The sequence below is a fragment of the Heteronotia binoei genome, chromosome 2 (assembly GCF_032191835.1).
Source record: "Heteronotia binoei isolate CCM8104 ecotype False Entrance Well chromosome 2, APGP_CSIRO_Hbin_v1, whole genome shotgun sequence".
Lineage (NCBI taxonomy): Eukaryota > Metazoa > Chordata > Lepidosauria > Squamata > Gekkonidae > Heteronotia > Heteronotia binoei.
In genome coordinates this window covers 45,201,621-45,225,980 of record NC_083224.1, presented here as the reverse complement: position 1 = coordinate 45,225,980, position 24,360 = coordinate 45,201,621, and the positions used below count along the sequence as shown (strand labels likewise).

Here is a 24,360-nt window from a genome sequence, read left to right as displayed (position 1 = left end):
TTCACACATGGTGGAAATAGTTGCCTACCTATGGGTCAGCACTCAGCGGCTGACTGAGCTCCTGATGCTATGCACACTTACTCAAGAGTAAGTCTCAATCTCCAGAAGCCACACCATATGTGTGAAAGAGCTGCATGTGGCTCCTGAGCCTTAATTTGGCCACCCCTGCACTGGAACTTATTGCTGAGTGTCACTGATTCTCCATGGGAGTCAAGCACAACCCCGCAGGCTGTGATCTACAAGTGTAAGTAGGGCATTTAGCAGTTTGGTGTATCTGGGATTTTAGGTAGCCCCTTCTCCCCACACGCAGAGGCTTCTGACAACCGTAAAAAAGAATTGGTTTATACTGGCCGCTCCAGCTGATTTCTCACCCCAAGCCCTTAAAAAAGAGTCACACAATAAGCAGGAATCAAAGCTAATGTTTAAGAGTTAGGTGATGGCTATCAGGCACAAAATTCTTACTGAATGTATGCACTGGATCCATATATCATATGTGCATGCCATAAATATATCTACGTCTCCAGAAGGGTTTCATTACAGGTGTTAACTGTTGGGCATGACCCACCCTTTACAGATGTTAATTAGTTTTGCTTATCTGTTTTTAGAATGCACCTTCCTTGATTAGCTATCTTGCTCTGCCCATCTTCTAGTTAGAAGTTGTTCACTCACCATGCATAGAATGATCTTTTTCTGATTGGTTATTGTTTCAGACTGGCCTCTCTTCATAAACCTCCACACACAGCTCCTCTTTTGCTTTATATAAACAATTACAAAAGATAAGCATTCTACACATTTGATGAAATAAGCCCTGACTCAGGTAAATTTATGCTGGAATAAAATTCGTTAGTTGTGTTAAGGTGCTAAGCGACTTGCTTTATTCTATCAAAATAATATTGCCTTGTGTGGAGGGCCAGCAGCAGACAAATACCAGCTGCATTCTCTGTAGGTTCAGGCATCTCCCTTGTGAGTTGCAAATTTTGCTTCACGAATACACTTTCAAACAGATCCTGAAGACGAACTTCGACCTTCCTTCCTCGGTATTTCGAACAGGATGGTCTTTTCATGCCATACTTGTAATGTAATTCCATGAAGCTTTGTGTGATATGAGTGCACTTATTAAATAACGTCCAATGTTCCGGGCGAGGCCAGATATAAAATAGGAGATAAGCGCGGCGGTAGCGGCCAAGAGCAACCTTACAGTTTGTGACGTGTAACAGAAAGTATTACTTGCCAGCCTTACGTTACAATAAACACTGAGGCATTCTAGCCCCGACTATCATTCTAATATATTGATTACTCTAGCAGACGATTAACCAAAACCCTGGATGAGAGAATTTCCGCGCATGCTTACCCAGAACCCTAAAACAGCCCGAGACCGTGAGTATGCGCAACAGACACACGTCTTGCACAATGTGCTGCGGAAAGTATATCTTCTTTGCAGCAGGAAATGCAAATTAAGCAAGCCGACCTCTTGCTGTTCATTGGTGGAAAAAATAGGGGTGTGACCGGATATGCAAATAGAACCCGGCTTGTTGAGGCCAGAGGAAGACACGCCAAAGGGATGGAGGGGAAAAAAAGCAACCGGCATTTTTCGGAAATGGCGGAGAAGGAAGAGGCGTGGCTGAAACTAAACAGTTGTAGGGAAAGGCGGGGCCAACAAGGGGCTGGTGGGCGTTGCTAGAATGGAAATAAGCAACAAACGCTGCTGATTGGTCAGAATGGAGAACTTGGGCGGTGGGATGCAAATGAGAGCGGTGGCGTCTCCCAACCGACGGTCCCTCCTCTACCTCCTCCCCTAGCTCCGCCCCGCGGTTTAAAAGTCGCAGCGCTTGCGCAGTGAAAGGAAATAGGGACTTAGTCTGTTACACAACTGATTGTGCTGTATTGAGGGGGCAGCATTCTTCCTTCGGCCTCAGACCTTGCTCTTCCGCAGGCTTTTCGTTAGGCCTCCTTGTCCCCCCCTCCCCCCTACTGTTATAGGCATGAGTGGGGATCAGCTGCACAACGACTCCCAGGTAAGAAGGCTCCAATCTCTAATGGGGGGGGGGGGGGAGGTCTGTGGACACTTAAAGGCCTGCAGTCTCCTTTCTGAAAATTGAGGGACACCCTTATTTTCCACGATTTACCACTTCCTCAGAAATGTTCTTTAGTTTCCTTAAAGTCTGGATCCCACCATGTCAGGCAGTATAGGGAAAACCCTGCTCCAATCTCCCCTAAGAGATAGGAGGGGGTTCTTGAAGCTCTGAGGGAGCCCCACTGCTTTCCTATCCTCCCAGAACAAAAAGATCATGGGCCTTTAGTATTTTTCCGTACTCTCGTCTGTTGCCCCCGAACCCCCACATCTCCCTTAAGACCCTCATAACTTGCCTCTCCCTAGGGCTCCTTTCAAATTGTCATTGTGTTTATGGACACCCTTAGCATCGCCTCCCCTTAAATGTGGTAGGAATATCTTCTCAGCCCCTTTAGCAAAGAGGGGGTTCTCTGGGAAGAGAAATTTGGCTCCCCCTTCCCCTTTCTGTCGATTCCCTCCCTCGTAGAGGACAAGTAGGGAACGGGGGGGGGGTGCTTGGGGTGATGCCCCCCCGGGAATAAATAGATACCCACGAGGAAGAAGGCCATAAAAATAAGGCACCACTTGTGGGGGGGGAGGGGATGGGGCAGGAAGGGAAACTAGATTGGGTCCCTACCCTTTGATTGAAAGGTGTCTTGATTGTTTTCTGCCTACACTCTGGACTGTGGTTTCCGGGGGGGGGGGTGTTGTAAAGCCATTCCTGTGCCCGGAGCCCTTTTTTAAAAAAATGTATTTTTTTTTTCCTTTTCCTCCCCCCCCCCCCCCATAGATCGATCCAGATTTCCGAGCGAATGGTGAGTCTCTTCCCCCACCCTCTAAATTAGGTTGGGAGGGTAGAAGGCTTTTCTCTCCCCCCCCCTTCCCTTGTATTACTGGGGATGGTAAAGGACAGACATGGCGTCCCAGAGACTAAGTCCCGTCTCCTCGCTTACCGGCCCCATTGTTCCCATCGAGCTTCCTAATGCTCCGCGATCTTAGGGGCCTAAGCCCATCTGACCTAATTTCTCGGTAGAGAGGACAGTAGAGACCCAGGATTCGGCCTTCTCTGTTTTTTGGGGGTCCCTTTTGGGCTCCTATTCCCCCTTGGAAAGTCGCCTTGTCGACGGTCGGGACTTAGTCTCTGCGCCATTTTCTTTTTCTCTCTCTTCCCTGTGTGTCTCTCTTTCTCCTTCTCCTCCTCCCTTGAGCTGCCCACAAGGAGCCTCCTGCAGCGAAAACAGGCGAAATAACCACTACCCTTCTTCGAAATATCGTTTCCGACAGGGGAAAGACGAAATCTCTAGCTTTGAAAAAAAGCTTGACTTAGTCGCTTAGCTGCCTTTTATTCCTGCCTCGTACCCTTTTCTCCTCCCCCAGTGCTGTTTCTTTCAGTCAGTCCCTCCCCCCCCCCCAAGGTGGTTGCAACATGTTGCTCTTTAACACGTTCTGCATCCTTTTGAATCCGTGACATATTAAGATCTGTATGCAGAAACTTTAGTTTATTGGGTGGGGTTTTTATCCTAATGTTAAAAAAAAAATAAAACATTGTGGACAGCTCAGCAAAGTGATGAAAAGGTACTATTCTCGAAGTTTCATAGTTGATTTTTTTTTGGCGGGGGAGTCAGATTGTAACAGCACTTATGGGATGAATATCTTGGAAGTGTGTTTTTCAAATCTGTTGGTGGGGGGGGGGGGGTGTTTCAACTCTGCAATATATACCTTTGTCATTTCTTCAAGGGGAGTTTTCCCAGCCCTTTGAAGGGAGGAAATAGGGTCTGGGAGAAGGGGGGAGAGAGACTTAACTGTCAAAATTGCTTCCCTCACCTTTTTTTAAAAAAGAGTAATTTCACTTTAGCTCTCAAGACCCTGGAGGTTTTATGTGACTGCCTTGCCTTGCTTTTACCACCATTGCAGCATTCTGTATTTGCATGCTGACTTGACAGCAGATTTGATGTAGTTTGGATTTCTGTTTCTGTTACAGTAGCATGTCGGTATCCTTTCTCTCTGTACCCTCAAATCTTTCTGGCAAAAGGGCTTTTTTATTTTTATTTTTTTATTTAAAAACAAACAAACTTAAAATCTTTCTAACCAACAATGAAGTTTATAGAATGCATGCGAAGACAATACATTAAGGGAAACACCATCTACTAGCTGATATACATGTATGACATATTTTGACCTCTAGGGAGCAAGACCCATCCAGCTACTTAAAATGTTCACTAGACAGGTCTTTCTCAGAAGCATGGTTCCCCAGACGCCTGAAATCTAGTACTTGCTGTTCAGTTGTTAAACACACAACTGGTGCTTACAGCTTGGTTTGGGGGAACTAGAGATATTTATTTTAATCTGTTAAAAGGCATTTCAAACACAAATAGAGATATTCTGGTAAGTCAAGTAGAAGCCTTTCTTTGAAATGATGCTTTTTTGCCCCCTGTTGCTAGCCCCATTTTTCCTTTGGTTATCCTGAAATATCGATATAATAGAATCCCAGGCTGTTCAATGTTCACGTTGTTGAAAGAGTAAGTGGTACTGGTAGTCGTGTCCTTTTTGACCTTGCCACCAAAGCTGAATTTGCTTTCCTGTCTTTGAAGGCTCTTTGTCTTCCACTAGACCAAAGTGCCTTTGACATCTGAGTCAGAGACTGTGGCAGGCTGAAGTTAGTGTCTTAAATATCTGTTTCCGTTCTAGGCAAAGCAGGGGGGACAAAGAATTAATCCCATATAAATTATGTTGCATCCATAAATCAGTGGGCACTTTATTTTTGCTATGGAGTTGCCTCTCCCCCTGCCCCCCCCCCCCCCGGGTGTCTTCCTTTTCCAAGGTGTCAACCCTTCATTTTTTTTATAAAGGTGAAGAAAATAGTTAAACATAAAAGTAGCATGCTGTTGGAATTTATTCAGTCACATTCATTTAAGGGCACTGATGAAAAACACAGCTTTTGTTCCTTATTAGTTACTGAGTATGTAATAAAAATATAGAAGCATTTGATGACAGCAGTACATTTTAGGCAATATAATAGCTGTGCTACTTTGTTCTGTTTTAGATCACAGAAGCTATGGAAAGTATAGCAAGAAATTCTGGAATCATTGGGAGCACCCAATGAACATTGCTGATTTACTGCATGGCATTGTGGCCTCTGAATAGGTCTAAACTCATACATTAATGTGGCTTGGGAAACAGTAATGTTGAAGATGCTGTCAAGCATAAGCTTGGCCTATCACCGGCCATTAGGTATCAATACCTTTCCTAACCAGATTGTCTTGGCCAACTTAACTAGTTAGTTGGGTAGAATGTAATTGCGTGATATTTCTTTTTGTTTCAAAAAAGGGACTGTATTTTATTCTCTTGATACTCTTATTCATTTTCTCTATATATGCTTTGGTGGCCTTCTGCTTAGAAGTTTGCAAAATTACTGTAGATTCAGGTGGGTAACCCTGTTGGTCTGAAGCAGCAGAGCAAAGTTCGAGTCCAGTGACATCTTTAACAAAGTTTTATTCACAGTATGAGCTTCTGTGTGATCGCACAGTTCTTCAAATACACTGAAATGGAAGTTACCAGAAGAGTACATCTGCCCCTCAATCTTCAGCGTTGATATATTTATTTCCTTCACTATATTTCCTCCCAGAATTAAACCCAAACACATGGTAACTATATACACTAAGCTTGTTATTCTTGTTTGTTGCTTGAATCTGTTAAAACATCTTTGTTATGTTGTATCCTAATTTGCTGCTCACCCTCTACCTATATGTATGAACTTGAAACTTCTATTTCAGTGTATTTGAAGAAATCTCTGTGCAAAGAAAGCTTATACCTTGACTAAAACTTCGTTGGTCTTAAAAGTGCCACTGGACTCAAACTTTGTTCTACCATGTACTGTGTTTATTGCTTTACTTGGCTGCTTTTCAGAACCACTCAAAATATTCAGAATACATGGTAAGCTCTTGCATAATTGTGCCATTTCAGAATTCAGGTTGCTTGTTTATATGCTCTTCCATAGCATACTTTTTCCACAGATAAAGTGGAATAGCAAGAATAGCAAGGTTACTCTGCATTTCTCTCTGTGATCTTACCTTGCTTTATAGGGGCACGTGAGCATGCAGTTTCCCCTGCTGTCATCCTGTAATGGTACAGTCTTGAGGAGGACTGTGACCTTGCATTCCCCCCCACTCTTCTGAATGATAGAATCTGGTTGAGGATATGGAGGAATTATTTCCCCCAAATATTGGGAATATGTGCGTGCATAATCAGCAATTATTTACTGCTTTATCTGCTTATATGGCAGTGTATTTAGTTGTTTCCTTTAAAATGCTGGACTTTTCTTTAAACCCAAGATCTTTCAGTTTATGGCAAGCAATTCCAGAAATTGCTGTCTCCTAGAACTGAATTGCCTAGAGAGTTGAACTTGTGTAATCCTGTTGTGGTATTGAATGATCACATGGCCTGTATCTGAAAACAAGTGACCCTTGAATTTATTAGGTGAATGTGTAATATTTATTCCAACAGTTCAATGGATATAATTTTCTCCTAATGAATTAATATGTCAAGCCAAGGAAAACCATGTGTACAACATTGCATCTTATCCAAAGTCTTGAAATCTGTTTCAGCAGGGTGCATTTTCCTCCCCTGACAACAGTGTGTCTGCTAGAATCCATCTTGTTCTTCAGTTCCTGCGTTGTTTGCAAATCATGGCTGTTTTCTCGTTTTTCAAGGAAAGATGATTTTCAGTTATGATATGAAGCAGCTATGAGGCAGCAGCTCTGGTGGTGCCTTACAGTAACTTTTTGTGTCATGCACCAGCCTCTTTTTGTCTTTCCTTGTTGTTGAGAACATTGTTGAGCTTACTGGGAGGGAGGCCTCCATAAAATTCACAAGTAACATAAGTCTTTGTAATTTTTTTGCTTTAGTTCATCTTAAAATAGAAGGGGAAAATATTGGTAGAAATTCAGGGATATGCGTTCTGTATATTTAGGCTTTAACACATCATTTAAACTCTTTGGCTTTTTGGAAGCTCAGCTTCTCAGTGAATGTTTTTCAGCTAATCAGAAACGTGTGTACACTAGGAAGTCCCATTGAGTTCAGTTGAATTTAGAATGTGTGCTTGTGATTACACCTAAATGACATTTTTAATGTAAATTATATTGGATCCAAAGTGACAAAATAGACTTTTAGGTGCATGAAATGTACATATTCAAATGATTGTGCTGTGTATCTGTAAACAGTAATTAAATAGAAAAGGGAAAGTTAACTACTAAAAGATTGTCCAGATCATTTTAATCAATTAGACTCCATAGTCTATGGTTGTGGTAGGAAATGTTTCCTTCTGGCCTTGCCAGGAAGTGAATGATTTGGGGAAAACGTCACTTGGCTTTTGCTTTCCTCTATCAGTCCAAGATGAGACCTTTTCTTTTCTTGAAAGGTTTGTGAATGGCAAGTGTGGTAGACTAAATATAAATTCCACACAGGTGAAATGCACTTTTTTGTCTCTTCCCTCCAGGTTTTATCCCCTTCTTTTTAAATCTGAATTTGCAGTTGAATTAGCATGTGGCCCTTGAGAAGCTGCTTTAAGTTCTTTACCTCAGCTTTTTGAGTCTCAGTTGTGGTTAAGGTTGGTTGAGGTGCATCTGCAGCCTTAATTTTGTGAAAATACTGAAGATCATTCATGGGAATTGGTGTGATCACAGGTTTTCTTCATGGTTGAATTATGTTATCTAATCATAATGCTAGCTAGCGAGGTAGCTTTGAGTTCACATTTTCCATTTAAAAAGACAAGGGGACCTTTTAAAAGAGGTGTCAAGGAGTCTACATTGTCATCTTTTTACAGCTTACTTCATAGGGATACACTTGTCTTTTTAGCTTGCAGCATTTCAGTGGTATGTATTTTGTCCAGGAATCCTTTCCTGTTCTGGAGTAAAAGTCAGTGTTCCATATTAAAAAAAAAAAATCTAACCTCAGTCCTTCCAGTTTCAGCAGCTGCTTACCAGAATACCATGAATTACAAATTGCTGCATTTTCAGAATACTGACACTAAAAACAAAACAAAACATGCAGATGTCAAGCAGCAGTTTATGCAGATGCAAGCAGCAATTTTGGACTTGTGTATGAGAATTTTTTTAAGGAGTCTTAAGAAAATTACACTATTGATCAGATGCACTGGCTTACAGTAGCTTACTGCAATGGTTCAAGCTACTACCATGCAATAGAATAGAGCAGCTTTGTAAGGAATTTGGTACTCAGTGCTGCAAACACTGAACTGGGAACACTCCATTGTGCCACGGAGATGTGTTTTTGGGATCTACTGTGTAAACCTAGTACCTTCAAAGATTGCATATGAACTGAGAACTGTTGTGGATTTGTCTTACTATACCAGCAAACATTGGAACAGTTTTAAAAGAAATACTGGATGCCTTTTTGTGGGTAAGAGCAATTTCTTCTCAGTCAATATTGTGACTGATTTACACTAAGGGAAACAACATCATTGAAAGTTGGTCTTGGCTTCTTTTCATGAAAATAAAAAGAAGCAACTCACACATTGGGTAAAATGAATGTGATCACTAGGGTTACACCACATCACCTATGGGACTTTGTTGAGGAGAGGCTGTGGTTCAGAGGTAGAGATCACCCTTTGTATGCATAAAGTCTTCAGTTCAATCCGTGGTATTACCAGGGAATGGATCTTTGATATCAGGTTCTGGGAAAGACCTTACTGTGCCTGATTCTCTGGAGATAAAGTAGATAATACTGAGCATGACAGACCATGGTATAAGCTCCCCTTTTATATTCAGTATGCTTATATTCTCCTACTTGTTGCATACTACACAGGTGCCCACAGGTTTGCTCTCTATGACTGCCAAGTGAGCCACCCCCCCCCCCCCCTCAGCAAGCAAACAAGACCCTCCTCAGCTTCAGAGGGCAGAATTTTTTTTCCTGCTCTTCACAGTTCAAGTGATATCAGATACGACCTGCCCTCTTAGCACAGGTCCCATTGAGTGGCAGTGTTTGTAGCAAGCCTGAGGTCAGCAAAAATATGAATGACTCCACTTACAATAGCAATAGTACCCTAGCCCCTTATCACACATATGCACAAATTGAATTCCTGTTAGCAACATCTTAAAATATACAGTATTTGGCACAGTAGCAACTGTATAAAAGCCTTAATATACTTATCTGCCATAGCTGTCAAAATCAGGACTGCTTAAATACTACAGGGCAAATTTAGAAATAAGTAATGTTTGTATAATATTTATACAGATATATATATATCTACTTTGGTGGTTATTTGAGGATTTCTCCACCAGAACTATGAAGGGCTTGAGTTTAAGAATTTAAGCTCATTTCTCTGTTCACTTTATGCATTTGAGAAGTGCAATAATGAGCATGTGAAGAGCTACACAAACTGAGCCCTGCTTATTCCACAAGTAAGATTTCCTTCTGTAAATGTGAAATCAGCATTCTACAGTGTAGCTCTCCATTTACAAGAGCCATCTTTAATTCAAACAAAGCTTCATACATACACAAGTTTTTGCATGGGAGCAAAGAATACATTTGTATCTACAGGCATTTGCTGGTTAGCCCACTGGATTTCTTTTTGTTTTGTTTTGTTCACTGCATTATCAGCACAAAATATGGAAATTACAATAAGTACTCAACATACATTGCAATTCTTCTGTTATTGACATACATTGTGGGATGATTGCACAAGACCTGGTTAATTACTATAAATGTATTGGCATCTCAGTTACTCTTCTGCTTGTTTTAATGAGAGAATACGCCTGACCTAAGAAAGAGGTTATTTTGTATCTCTGAAAGGAAAATCTTGCTCTAAATAGCTTTTAGAAATACTTGTTCTCTTAAAGTGTAAAGCTGCTAGGTTATGTTTTGTAGAGTACCTCACCGTCTGTCATGAGAACTGAAACAGTTAAGTTTATAGCTTTATCCATTTTTCACTCCCATCTTTATAGCACTGCTGTGCATAATTCAATATTCAGCCCATGACACTTTATATAGATTCGATTTGACAGGAAGAGCAACATAACATTCATAAAACCATGTTTTCTCCTAGTGTAATGATCAGTCCTGATATTTAGCTCTATAATCATAGAAATGATGCCTGTCCCATTAAGATATGTGCAGTACTCTAGAAAAGACCTCTCTTTAGTCTTAATTGGTTTGGATTCCCACCAGCTTTCTGTTGGTGAAAGCAGATTGTTGCCGTCCTCCGGCAGCTCCTCTTGGCCCCAATAAATCTGTACAAGGAATCAGGAGACATTTTGGGGCAAAAAAACATTGGGACGATAAGAAGCAATGAGGAGGGAAAAGAGCCATAATCACCCCTCCTCTCTCTTGTGTCTCTGACAGACTCATAGGGTCCAGACCGATATGTATTGTTCTTCCTTACCTTTGCACATAATTTTTAGTGAATGGTAAGATACAAGCATGTATGTCTTTATGATGGGGTGTTTTCCCTGTCAGGGTGATCCAAATGTCTGAGGACAGATTGGGTTGGATATTTTTTTTAAAAATTGTATTGTTAAGTGTGTTTCTTTTGTAAGTAGCTTTGAGCCGCGGTGTAGGAGAAAAGTAGGGTAAATTTTTTAAAAACTTAATTTGATTTCGATTGTATCTATATTAAAGCTTGAGACAGACTCTTAATCTCACTGCATCTAAAAGTTCCAAGGACTGGTTAGTATTATCATTGGTAGGTGTATCCCAATTTGTACAGTATGAATCTACCAGTACCTAGAACTTCTGAGATCAGGAGCCTGCCTCAAGGCTTGTAACGTGGAATGTAGTGCCTGAATTAGGAGATATTGGCATGGAGCCAGCAGAGTCTTTCCTCTGATGGTAGAATTTCTGTCTGTAGTGTGACTTTCTTATCTACCTCCCCCTTTCCCACTGAAGTCTGAATTGCAGCTCTGGCCACAACAGGAGTAGAGAAGCAAGGAAGTTGTGTTCTGTGGATAGAAATCCATTTGCAGAAACACGTTCCAAGAGACCAGATTCCTCTCTATCCCTCTCTTCTCCCCCCCCCCTTCCCTTTAACTGACTCTCAACATTCTGTGCCTCTTGGAGTGCATTTAGTCCTCAGGGATATCCCCCACCTCCTTTTGCTAAATTTACAAAGTCATATTTGTTTGCCTACTTGGGGAATATATAAAAATCCCTCCCTTGGTTTTGGGTGACTTGTTTTTGCTAGTTTCATGGCAATTTCCTGGTATTATGGACTCACTTATAAAAACTTCAGAAGCATAACTTGCTTCTCCCGGCAGTCTGTGATGTTTTATTTTGTTGTCCAGTATATTATATATGCTTCAAACATCATGGTATGTGCAGATTCATAATCTAGGTCTGTAATAGGTCAAATTGACTTGGCAAAAAGAGAATAACATGTAGGAAGAATCCTATAATCTGTTATCCTAAGGACTATTTCACATCTTACACAACAATAAACCTATTTTTTGCCACCAAGAATATTCTGCAGCCTGCCCTATCCCTTTGACAAGTATACTTTTAAGATGCATGGCATTTCACACTAATTTTTTTGTGTACTCTCTAAAATATCTTGGTGTACATCCAGATAATTTTATGGTCTTTTCTCTTGGCCTATCTTTTGCAGATTATAGCTCCCCCCCCCCCCATTTTAGTACACCAGAGGAACAAATGGGTATGAGCTCATACTTTTTTATTTTAAAGGTTGGGTTGCCGCTGATTCTTGATGCTCGGAAATGAAAGAACAAATGTAAGGGTAGGAAAGATGGATCAGAGGAGCCACCAGCAGCCTTTCTGGAACTTCTGAAGGCTTTATCACAAACATTCATTTAAAATAACTTTCTCTCTCCTCATAAAGTACCTCAGATAAAGGCTGAGTTCTTTTGTGCTAGAGAATGGTTACATTGGCTATTAGCTTTCAGAGTGTTGTATTATACTTTTTCCCTTTTAAACTCTTCGGGGAAACTTGTGTTTCAGAACATGGACCTGATAGTGTGACTGTCTCCTTTGATTGAGAGTCTGTGTAGCATATATTTAAGAGTGATGTTTCATTTTCACTACATCGTTATTGTTTTTTTAAGGACAAGATTCAGTTTTTGTTTCAAGGTAATGGATAATGCAGAAAATAAAGCCAGCCATTTTTTTTGAATAAAAAGGTAATTTTTTCCTACTGTACAATTTTTTCATACTGTACAAGCACCAGTGGTTCTTTGAATAGCAGCCCCCTAAGAAAGTAGTTTGTGGGGCTTTACTGAAGTGTCTTTAAAAAAAACAAAACATCATGATGACAAATGCTTGCTGAGGATACAAAGCTGTTAAAATTGTTTGCCAGCGATATGCTGTTTTGCGCAGACTTGAGTGACTAGATAACTAAATATAGACCCGTTCTTGCCTCAAGGAAAAGAGAGTGCACTTGCAGCCTCACTCAGAGCTTCTCACTTAGGTATATCACATGTCTTGCTAGATCACACCTGATCTCCATTCCAGAGAAGTGCCTGTGTGCTTAAACTGCCTTTGCTAAAGGAATGTGGTTTTCACTTATCTGTTGTAACTTTGGCTCTTAAAGAATCAGCAAGCTGGCATGAAAAGCTTAATTGTCAAACTAAATGCAGTTATTCTCAGGCTGTACACATTGCCTGTAATTCACTTTTAGTATAATACATTGCATTGTCAGCAAATGCATTTAAAATTGATGGGATTTTGCTGGGATTTCAGTGAGCAGTGGTTTTGCATCTTCCACAACCTCTTGCTTTCCTTCATCTTCTAAAACTTTGATAATCTGGCATTGGAACTAATTTTTATAACAGCACTTTGTGATCTCATCAGAAGACTATGCAACTTCAGCTAGAAAATAACAAGTGAGAAGCAGCAAATATTAGGCTGGCTGCTTCTTCATTGTGGAATAAAAACTGTTCAAAGCCAGTTACACCATTTCTGTCTGAAATGCTTTCATACTGTTAGTGTTCCTGTTGATTGGCCTCATAAGGCAACAGTCATTGACAACAGCTATACAGATACTTACAGTGTCAATAAGGCGTTTAAGTTAAAATCATTCATACATGTATTAATATTAGCAAAGATATATTTTTGCTGCTAACTTTTATTATCAAAAGTTACAAAGATACCTGACAAAAGTATACAATTGGAGAGAAAACTATAGGCATGCAAAATTGCCCTTAAAATTTCAAAATGGTTATCTAATAATCTGTAAATTCTTAGATTGTTCCCGCTAAGCTTCAGCATAAGAAGTGGGGGGAAATGTTAGAGAACCCATTTTCTTCCATTCAAAATATTTTGCTAATAAATTATTTTGTGGAAAAGCCTGCACCTGGCCCCACAATTTATTGGATGTGGGAACCCTTGTGTGATCATGGCTTTTTACAGTGGTTTTCTTTTTATTTCAGTAGAGTGGATCAGTTTGGATGCATGTTTCTTTACAATGGCACTTGCATACACATCTGGAAAAACCTCTGTTAACGCATTGGCCTCTCCTGTTACAGCAGTAAAGCAATCAAAGTAATTTAAAGGAAGAGTAGCAGAAGTGTATAAACTGAACGCAGACAAGATGCAGGAAAGGCTGGTGGGAGATGCTGTAGCCTGAGGAGAGTTGTTCTACCAGCCTTCAGCCTTGCAACTTATTGTTTATGGACCAGGTACAGAGTCTGCAGGTACTACTAGACTCTTTCTGCAGTGATGGAGAAACAGACTGGTGTGGCCTTCTTTCACTTGAAACCTGGTTGACAAACTGACTATGCAATCTGAAGAGAATTCAGAGTATGACTGACTGACTATCTAGACCCACCCAGACTGGTCACTGATCCATGCTGCTGTAACCTCGAGGCTATTAAAGACAGCCTAGACATTGTAGGTAGGACAATATCTGGCAGCCCCCCCCTTTTTTTTTTAACTTGAAACCCAGCGCAGCCAGTGTATTTAATCAGTTCTGGAGTGGTTATATCAGCCATTCTGGGCTCAATTGACGGTGCTGATTTTAACCTTAGAAGCCTTTCTGGCTTGAGACCTATGTACTTAAAAAATGCCTTTCCCTTTTTGAGCCGGCGTGCTGGTTATAACCTTCATGCCAACTCCTCCTTTCCATCTCTCCCAATTGGAGGGTGAGAAGTGCATTGATCCATTCCAGGATATCAGTGATAGCCTTGGATCTATGCAGTGGATCTCCATTGGAGGTCCAGGCTGCCCTTTCCTTAGTGCCTTTTGTAGGCTATATAAACCAGCTCTGTTTAAAAGAGTTTTTCATTTTATCACCCACTGCGTTGTTTTTGTCTCTTTAGGTAGCTGTCTTTTACACAATAGAGGTGTTAAACTGGGTTGGATTTATTGTGAGCCACCTTCAGTTTTTAATACACATTCTGCCCGAATGCATAAGCTTGTATTAGTTATCTACTATTGATGTATAAGCCAGGGATGGCCAAACTTGCTTAACGTAAGAGCCACATAGACTAAATCTCAGATGTCTGAGAGCTGCAAGACATGAACATTAGATGTTTGAGAGAAGGAAAGAAGGATAGTAGATGGGAAGGGAGGAGGGAAGGATGGATAATAGACGGGGATGAAGGGAGAGGTGGAAAGAAGGCAACTTTAAGTGCATTCTCCAAGCAGGCTGACAGGGTGGAGGAGGCTTTGAGAGCCACACAATATGTGTGAAAGGGCTGCATGTGGCTCTTGAGCCGCAGTTTGGCCTCCCCTGGTATAGGCAATGCTTTTCCAACACAAGAAGGCATCGCAAGGATGAAGTACCTCTGGGCCAGATTATCGCTTTACATTGGAAACACATGGAAGTGCCTTTCCATGTCACTGTTAAATTTCTGCATGTGCCTATTTATGAAAAATAGGAAGGCCTAACATTATAGCAATACTTCAAAGAGTCCCCCCCTTTTTAAAAAGCAAACTAGAGAAAGGTGAGCATTGGCTTCATTTGTACTTTATTTTTAAAACCTGTTATTTGTGTTCTCTGCATATGAAAGCAACATGCAGATTAAACGGACAAAATCTGTTATGTTATACACTAAGCAGCAGTTTTAAAAAACCAGTTTAATGTTAATTTGGCTCAGTGATGAAACTCTGAATGTTTTTCATCCCTATTAACAGTGCAATCTCTATACCAGTTGGAATAGACTATCCCAGTTGCTCATAGCAGATCTCGTTTTTTGTATCTTTTCTCAGAAAGGCAAAGCAATCTGAGGATTTCATCATGTGTGTGTCCTACAAGTGAGCAAGTGTGTTTAAGCCCATCCCAAAGTGACTTGTGGGAGAGTTCCTATTAGCTCAAAGTTTAATATAAGATGTACTTTCTTTTATACCTCTCTGTAGTAGTGAAGAATATTACGTCTGTTTCATTATATGTGTCACCTTAAGCTCAGTTCTCCCCCTGACCCCTGTAAGTAATTGGCACAGCTTAAATTGGTCTCTTCATTGGGAGAATCTGCATTCCTGTTAAGGGCTTATGTTGCAGTATTTGATCAAGGTCCAGAGCTTGTTGAAACAGCTGCCTGGTTTCCTCTGAGGTTGCAGTTCCCAGTTCTGTTGAGATGCAGTTCAGAAGGGATATGAAAACATAGGTTGGTATGAGGATACATTTATTGCTGGTGTAATTTCAGAGTGGTTTTTAAAAAAAGAACTAAAGAAATAGGTGACTACACCCTTCATCTTAGGTCTACATGTATTCTAGTGCTGCAAGGGTGGCATTTGTTTTGCAGGTAGAATTTCCTGTGAGATTTATAGAAGGCAGTATTATAAACGTGTTGCACAGTTGGCATTGTTGGTGGCTCTTCTTTCTTTCTTTGATAGATAATCTGCTGTATTTCATGCTGAGAGCAGTTTATAGCAGTCTTCCCTTATGCAAACATTTCTGTTTCTGCTTACAATAGAAATAATTTGTTTGTGTAGTATAAAAGGTTGACATTTTATGGGGAAAAAGTCATGCTTTTTTTCCTCAGGTAAATTCAGTAGAGGTGCTGAAGGATGGAAGGGGCTGGGCTGCAAGCAAAGCTCAGTCCCAGGTGTGGTGGTGGTGGCCAGATCTGCACTTCCAGGTTGTAGAAGGGCCCTCCTGTTTGTTAGTTAGCTTCAGCTGTCAGTCAAATCTGTCAGAAGAAGCTACAGATCACTTTGGGCTGGGTGGGGATCAGAACTCAATTTCAGATGTGGTGGTACTAAGCAGAAATGAAACATTAACTGGCTATGTAATGGTAGATTTCCATTCTGCACTGTGCTACAATTGCAACTTCCACTACCACCTCCTTGCTTGTGGAAAGAAGACACAATTACTTCTGGGGAAAAAAACTTCAGTAAAATCAGCATGTATTTGTTCTCTAAATGTTCTGATTTCAAGGGCTCCTGCCCTGTGCACACTTAGGCTGCTTACAGTTGAAGCCAGTGAGGATGTAAACAGCCTGACTTTGAGCAGGATCACAGCACAGGACAGTATTTGCTATGCTTGTTGATCAGCCATGGCCTTGTAGTGCAGAAATAAGGTACATTAGATCTGGGTCATTTCTGTTTCCAAGTATTTCATATCACATGGGATTATTTTTCAGGAACACCTAGATTGCAGGTTATTATGAGCCTTGTAAAAGAAGTGGCTATGACAAATCCTCTTAGAATAAATGTCTTTTGGGCAATTTAATTTTGGCTGTATGGAAGCGTGGGCCTTCACTGTGAATCTAGCTCTGTTCCATAAACAAAATCTGAAACTCTATCCCTTGCCATGAAACTCTATCCCTTGCCTTGAGTCTGTGTTCAGACATAACAGCAAATTATGGTTCACTGCTTTGTGAATGAGCACAGGGATCCTCAGGTTCTCATACTTCTCTCCTTGGCACTCAGCCAGCTGAGTGCTACTTATGCTCCTACTTATGCAGCAAACCAAAGTTTGTTGTTTGTATCCAGACATGCCAAATTATAGCTGTTCAGCTTTCCTAGTTTGCAAGGCAAATAATAATTTACTTGTTCAGAGGTAATCACAAACTAATATTCTGGAAGAGTGGAAATAATTAATTGATTGGTTGTGCAAATGGGAGAGGCAGGAGCACATCAACCTGAGGATTTCCCAGGCTGCTCATATAGTAGCAAAAGCATGCCTATGGCAAGAGTAATAAGCTTGACTATGATGACGTTTTACAGTCCTTAGGACTGAAAATATCCACCTTGAATCTCAGTGAGAAAGGCAGGACATATGACATTTATGAAGGACATAAATAACAAAGTATTGCCTCAGTGCCCATGTCTCTCATTTGAATGTCTTTTTAATTCTTAGTGTGATTAGTGCCTAGGAAGCATATTTGAAACTCATTAGATGAGTATAGTAGAAAAACTGGGATGGGCATGGACCAGTTTTAACATGCCTAAAAAAGTTTCTTTATAAGTTTGATAAATGTTCTGTGTTTCAGTAATTCTGGGAGGCTTTAAATATTCACTCTGTGGACATTTTCTTGTGTTAGCAGTGTAATCCATTCTAACATAAACAGTTGAATGGAGCTTCATCCAGACACGGTTGTGGCATTTGAGCCCTAGAGTTAATAACCACCAGGTATGGGAACTGCCATCTTACTTAAACTTTTTATATATATATATATATATAATTTTCAAAGTAACAATAGTTTACAAACATTTATAACTATTTGCATGCTTGATCGCAACCCCTAAGATAAACTAGTAATGATATCCCTAATTTGTGATGGTGGAGAGAGAAAGTCTTGAGTGCATTGTGACTTGCTTGGGTGAGGTCATGGTTGAGGGTGGTTTGAGGGAAACACTCCCTAAACTGTTGACAAATTGTCACTTTCAAAGCATGCAGTTAGGAGTGATGGGAGAGAGACACTTGCTCCACTTTGAGAACTCTGTGGTGCCACCACCAGGTGTGAGGCCCAGATTGGGTAAGGGTTGATGTTATCACAGAACATTCTGTAGAACTTTCTTTGTGGTGTCTAGTAACACCTCTGCCAAGAAGAAGGGAAACATTGTGGGGCTGTGTATATGAAATAATGGATTGGATGGAGGAGAATCAAATGTGTGGTAAATGAACCTAAGAGTTAGCTATGCCTCCCCCCCCCCCCAGATCAAGTGAGAGGCTTATGGGAAGAGGAGAGAACAAGTGGCAGGTTTGTGGAGGGAACAGAAGATAGATAAAGACTGTTCTTTCTAGACTCCAAAACTCAGAAACACATAATCCTGTCTTATGTACATATCTGGTTACCACTATCATCTGGTGGCCAACATTCCATTCTTGGACAAGGTGCTCAAGTGGATAGCAGCTACACAACTTCATGCAATCTGGGACTGGTTATCTACAGTATGTCACAGAAGTGAGTACACCCCTTCACATTTTGTAAATATTTAAGTATATCTTTTCATGTGACAACACTAAAGAAATGACACTTGGCTACAATGTAAAGTAGTGAGTCTACAGCTTGTATAACAGTGTAAATGTGCTGCCACTCAAAATTACACAACACACAGCCATTAAAGTCTAAACTGCTGGCAACAAAAGTGAGTACACCCTAAGTGATAATGTCCAAATGGGGCCCAAGTAGCCGCTTTCCCTCCCTGGTGTCTCATTAGTGGTACAAGGTATCAGGTGTGAAGGGGGAGCATGTTATCGCACTCACTCCCTCATACTGGTCACTGGAAGTTCCACATAGCACCTCATAGCAATGAACTCTCTGAGGATCTGAAAAAACAAATTGTTGCTCTACATAAAGGAGGCCTAGGCCAGGGGTGGCCAACAGTAGCTCTCCAGATGTTTTTTTGCCTACAACTCCCATCAGCCCCAGCCATTGGCCATGCTGGCTGGGGCTGATGGGAGTTGAGGCAAAAACATCTGGAGAGCTACCGTTGGCCACCCCTAGCCTAAGAAAATTGCCAAGACCCTGAAACTGAGCTGCAGCACAGTGGCCAAGACCATGCAGCGGTTTAACAGGACAGATTCCACTCAGAACAAGCCTCACCATGGTCGACCATGAGCACCCATGCTCAGCGTCATATCCAGAGGTTGGCTTTGGGAAATAGATGTATGAGTGCTGCCAGCATTGCTACAGAGGTTGAAGGGGTGGAGGGTCAGCCTGTCAGTGCTCAGACCATACGCCGCACGCTGCATCAAATTGGTCTGCAGGGCTGACCCAAAAAGGAAGCCTCTTCTAAAGATGATGCACAAGAAAGCCCGCAGATGGTTTGCTGCAGGCAAGCAGACTATGGACATGGATTTCTGGAACCATGTCTTGTGGTCCGATGAAACCAAGATAAACTTATTTGGTTCAGATGGTGTCAAGCGTGTGTGGTGGCAACCAGGTGAGGAGTACAAAGACAAGTGTGTCTTGCCTACAGTCAAGCATGGTGGTGGGAATGTCACGGTCTGGGTCTGTACGAGGGCTGCCGGCACTGGGGAGCTACAGTTCATTGAGGGAACCATGACTACCAACATGTACTGTGATATACTGAAGCAGAGCATGATCCCCTCCCTTCGGAGACTGGGCCGCAGGGCAGTATTCCAACATTATAATGACCCCAAACACACTTCCAAAACGACCATTGCCTTGCTAAGAAGCTGAGGGTAAAGGTGATGGACTGGCCAAAGCTGAGGGTAAAGGTGATGGACTGGCCAAGCATGTCTCCAGACCTAAACCCTATTGAGAATCTGTGGGGCATCCTGAAACGGAAGGTGGAGGTGCGCAAGGTCTCTACATCCACCAGCTACATGATGTCATCATGGAGGAATGGAAGAGAACTCCAGTGGCAACCTGTGAAGCTCTGGTGAACTCTATGCCCAAGAGGGTTAAGGCAGTGCTGGAAAATAATGGTGGCCATACAAAATATTGACACTTTGGGCTCCATTTGGACATTATCACTTAGGGGTGTACTCACTTTTGTTGCCAGCAGTTTAGACATTAATGGCTGTGTGTTGCGTAATTTTGAGGAGACAGCACATTTACACAGTTATACAAGCTGTAGACTCACTACTTTACATTGTAGCCAAGTGTCATTTCTTCAGTGTTGTCACATGAAAAGATATACTTAAATATTTACAAAATGTGAGGGGGTGCACTTACTTCTGTGACATACTGTAGAACTGTTTTAATCCAGATTCAGGCCTGAGTTTGGAACAGTAATAGCCTTGGTCAACTTAACCCAGTTGTTTTCACCAGAGGAGTGCAACCAAATAGATTCTTCTGAACTCTCAGTGATTTTTGGTACTTTGACCAATCTATCCTTCGGTACTCCACCGAAAGGAAAAGGATTGTAGCTTTGGCATGTTGATGGATCCTGGCCTACACTTGGAAACCTAGGTGTCTCCTGTGGCACATAGTGCTTTTTTATCAGCTTGGGCTAGAGCATTTTATTAAAAATTGATCTGGCCACAATTGTCCATGCTCTGATCAAATCTACTTAAATAAGCCTTGTGTAGGATCTGCTTTTGAAATTTTTTTAAAAACTTCAGCTAGTCCAAAATGTGGTGGCTGAGCTTTTGTTGGTGGCTAGAGAACTTGAATCGTCTCATTCCCTGCTGAAAGATCTGCATTCGCTGTCCCTGCCCCCTTTTAACAGGCCCCATTAAATGAGCTGATTCTTATATTTTAAGGTGGTACAGAAAGTAGGGGCTCCCAGGGTACTTGAAGGATTATTTCCATCTTCTTTCTAAGCACTGCTCTCTGTACCCCCAGATGAAGTTTAGAGACCAATGGGAACCAGAGATTGGGCTCTTTCATTGGTGGTGCCTCTCTTTGGAATTCCTTCGTTCTTGAAGTTTGCCTGACATCTCCTTTCCTTTATGCACCAGGCCAAAAAGGAAGCACTTCAGTTTTTTATGCCTGTTCATATGGTTGGCTTCCAGCCTTGAAGGCTGTTCCATAGATATCCTTTTTAGGCTGCTTACTACCAGCATGGTATTGTAGTTAAGAACAGTGGGCTCTAATCTGATCTGGAGGTTTTATTCCCCACTCTTCTACATGCAGCCATCTGGGTGACCTTGGGTCAGTTACAGTTCTCTCAGAGTTCTCTCAGCCCCACTTACCTCACAGTATATCTGTTGTGGGAAGAGGAAGGGAAGGTGATTGTAAGATGCTCAGAGACTTCTTTGGGCATTGAAGAGCGGGGTATAAAACCAACTCTCCTCTTCCTTCTTCTCCTGACAGGCTTTTGCCTTGTTAGGGTGGATGTTTCTTTGATTGTGTTATCACTTTGTGAGCCGCCTGGAGCAGATCTCTGGAGAGGTGGTATATATATTTCTTAAAAAACAAATCTATGGTTGAAGTGTGACTAATAGTGTGGAAGTAACTTGTGGAAGTCTATACATGGTAGTGAGGAAGAGCCTGAGTCTGTGAGAAGGCAAACTTTAGAGACCTTATGAATATGCATCCTCATGCATGGTCCCTCTTAAGTACACTGAATGCCTGCAGGCACATTCCCTGTTTTTTGGCAACTGAATCTGTTTGAATCATGTCTTGTGAGCTGTGTGTTAAGAACTGGTATTGAAAAGAGCTACCAGCTGCTTTCTGTGAGAGCCTAGCTGTCCCTCTAAATAACTGGAAGCAACTTCTTTGCCTCCCTCCACACACTGCTTTGTCTACTGTTTAGCAGGCAGTGAAGGGTGTTGACGAAGGACCAGTGAATGAACTGCATCCTTTCCCAGTGTTTCCGAACTTTTAAAGCACAGGGCAGATCTTCAGGCAAAGACATAGCAGCCGTGCTACTGAATGCATTCCAAGAATGCCCAGCTTTGTCGACAACATCTTTCTCAGTCTTGGCTGGAGAAGTTAATCTGCCTTCTGATTCATCCTGCCACTGTCCTCAGTACCACATTCTTTCAAATTGGATGAAAAAATCATACTGCTCTGATAATTCTTTTATGACAGTTACATATTTTAAAATAACTAGTTATCATTTTAAACCTAATGTTATGTCCTTTTCTGTAATAAATCACATCTGCCTATATTCCATGCATCCCCAGGAAAGCTTAAAATTGGAAACATTTATTTAAAAGAATTATGTATAGAATTATGTGCTTCTCCCTGTATTCAGCCAGCCACAGTGAGGAGTAGAGTTTTCATACCTTCGCAGTGCTTGAGAGTTGGGCCGTCTTCCGTTCCTCAAGCTGAAGAAGTAGTGTTGCATTGGGGAAACCTGCTGCTTCATTTGTTGCAGTGGGGCCTGGCAAGGTTTGGAGGAATTCTCTGTATGAACTTAAATTGTTGGCCTACTTTAGAACAAACTGTCCTGATGGCATTGCTTTTTGTCCCTTGGCTCACCTCACAAAATTTGTCATGTTTGCACAGGGCAAGAGAGAGAAACCAAATCATACGCTGTGGGTCTCCTGTGAATTTGTGTGTTGTCCGCTCAGTGGCTTCAGATTCTACTCCATTCCTTTGCTTCCAAATTTGTGTTGATAAGAACAACTGCATTATAATGGCTAGGAGAGCAGTCTTAGTCAGTCTGTTCAGTGGAGCATATTCCTAGGACTGTGTTCTTAGAGTGCATGGTGAGAGACTGATCGGGAACCAAGAAGTTCTTGGTTCAAATGTCACCTCTGCAGTAAACTCGCCAAGAGCAAAACAGCACATTGTATCACAATCCTGAGAGTCCTTTCTTGAACACATGAAACTGCCTGATGCTGCGATCAGGTAGCCTGATGTTGCTCTGTCCTGGTCCATGATCTGCTCTGACTGGCAGTGGCTCTTCTGTGTCTCATGTACAAGTCTTTCATGTCACTATTTGATTCTTTTTTATTAGAGATGCAGAGAATTGAACCTGGGCCCTGTGTATGCACAACAGGTACTCTTCCATTTATTTAAAGAAAATGCAGCTTCAGGAAGGGGTGGTTTGCCTGATCTGGATAATTCAGGCAAGTCTGATCTCGTCAGATTTTGAAAACTAGCAGGGTTGACTCTGGCAAGTACTTGTAGTATACAGAGTCAAGTGCTACAGTAGTTGGGAGGACAGGGGCAGGCTTAATCCCCTCCCTCTGAAATATAATCTAGGCCCCCCAGTAGGGGTCAGTCACCATAGATTGCCATGACTTCCAGGTGCAGGTGCACACACGTGCGCACATAAAACTACAAAAATATCAAGGAAAAGAAAGAAGGGGTGGTTTGGATGGACAAGTGACTGGAAGGTGCCTAACCCTTAGCTTGTTCATTACTTTTCTGATGTCTCTTCACAATATGTATTGGGAATGTGAGGTGGGAAAAGCAGCTGAAGGTTGAGGAGATGTGGGAGAAAATAAATGTTTAAGCTCTCTGCTCCACCATGGACTCTCTGCTCCAGATTGCCTTGATGCTGTTTTTCCTTAAAACAAGTCTGGGACTTATGGCTGTAGAGTACAGAACCAAATATAGCTACTTAAAATGGAAAATCGAGTCTTTAAGCAAAGTACATCATAGTGGTAGGTAGGCTGCTAGTTTGCCAAAAAAAATGGTGAACAAATATTTTTATGGGACTTAAGGGCTACTTAAATAAAGCAACACAAAGGGAAATTATTGAGGTGAACAGCTGCCAGTTATCTGGTGTGAAATGTATATAGATTTAATCACAGAGAGTGATTAAAATGTGAAATTTGCTGCCAGAAGATGTAGTGAGGCCACAGGAATAAACAGCTTTAAAAGAGGATTCAGTAGATTCATGGAGGATAAGTCTGCCCATGGCTACTAGCCATGGTGACTGAGGGGAACCTCTGCATTTCAAGACACCAATCTTCTGAATCCCAGATCCAGGCAGCAACATCAGGGGAAGGCCTCGGCCTCTATGCCCTGTTGTTGGCCATCCAGAAGAATTGGTTGGCCACTGCATGAGACAGGATGCTGGGATAGATGGACCATTGGTCTGTTCCAGCAGGGCTCTTCTTATATTCTTATGCCAGTGTACTAAATCAAAAACAAAGAGTGCTCCTGTGAATATTTATTGCTTGTCTGTGCCACTTGCTAACATACTCGCAACAATCAGTGTTTTCTCTGCAGAAACTTTATGGATTGTTAGTTATTAATAATGTCAAGTTGTATTGTTTCAGATATGCAGATACACTGTGTTGATCTTTTGTCATTCAAGTCCTTCATTGTAATAGGTTACTGACCCCTAGCTTAAAAAGGGACTATTTGGGCTTCATTAGATGTGCTTAGAATAGCCTTAAGATACTATTTGCCAGCCTCTGAAACCATTGGGTAATACCGATATACCTTGCTTTTATGGGGTTGTTGTAGGGATTTCTGAGAACTTCTATGAAGTGTTTAAACACTAAGCAGCTATATAAATGCCCAGTAAATCAAAGAGGTTTATTTTTTAACAAGCTGACTGTATCTAGCAAATGTTGATGACCCACA

The 24,360-nt window shown here is 41.5% G+C and overlaps 1 protein-coding gene across 2 annotated transcripts in view; it reads left to right on the top strand.

Annotated features, from left to right (window-relative positions):
• The first annotated feature begins 1,558 nt into the window (after nt 1-1,558).
• The window catches only part of TOP1 (DNA topoisomerase I), a 107,536-nt gene continuing 84,734 nt past the window's right edge, over nt 1,559-24,360 (top strand). For both annotated transcript variants that reach the window (XM_060230920.1, XM_060230919.1), the window contains exons 1-2: nt 1,559-2,015; nt 2,841-2,865. In XM_060230920.1, coding sequence (XP_060086903.1) covers nt 1,983-2,015; nt 2,841-2,865 — 58 coding nt within the window. In that variant the 5' untranslated portion in view covers nt 1,559-1,982. The remainder of the gene's footprint in view (nt 2,016-2,840; nt 2,866-24,360) is intronic.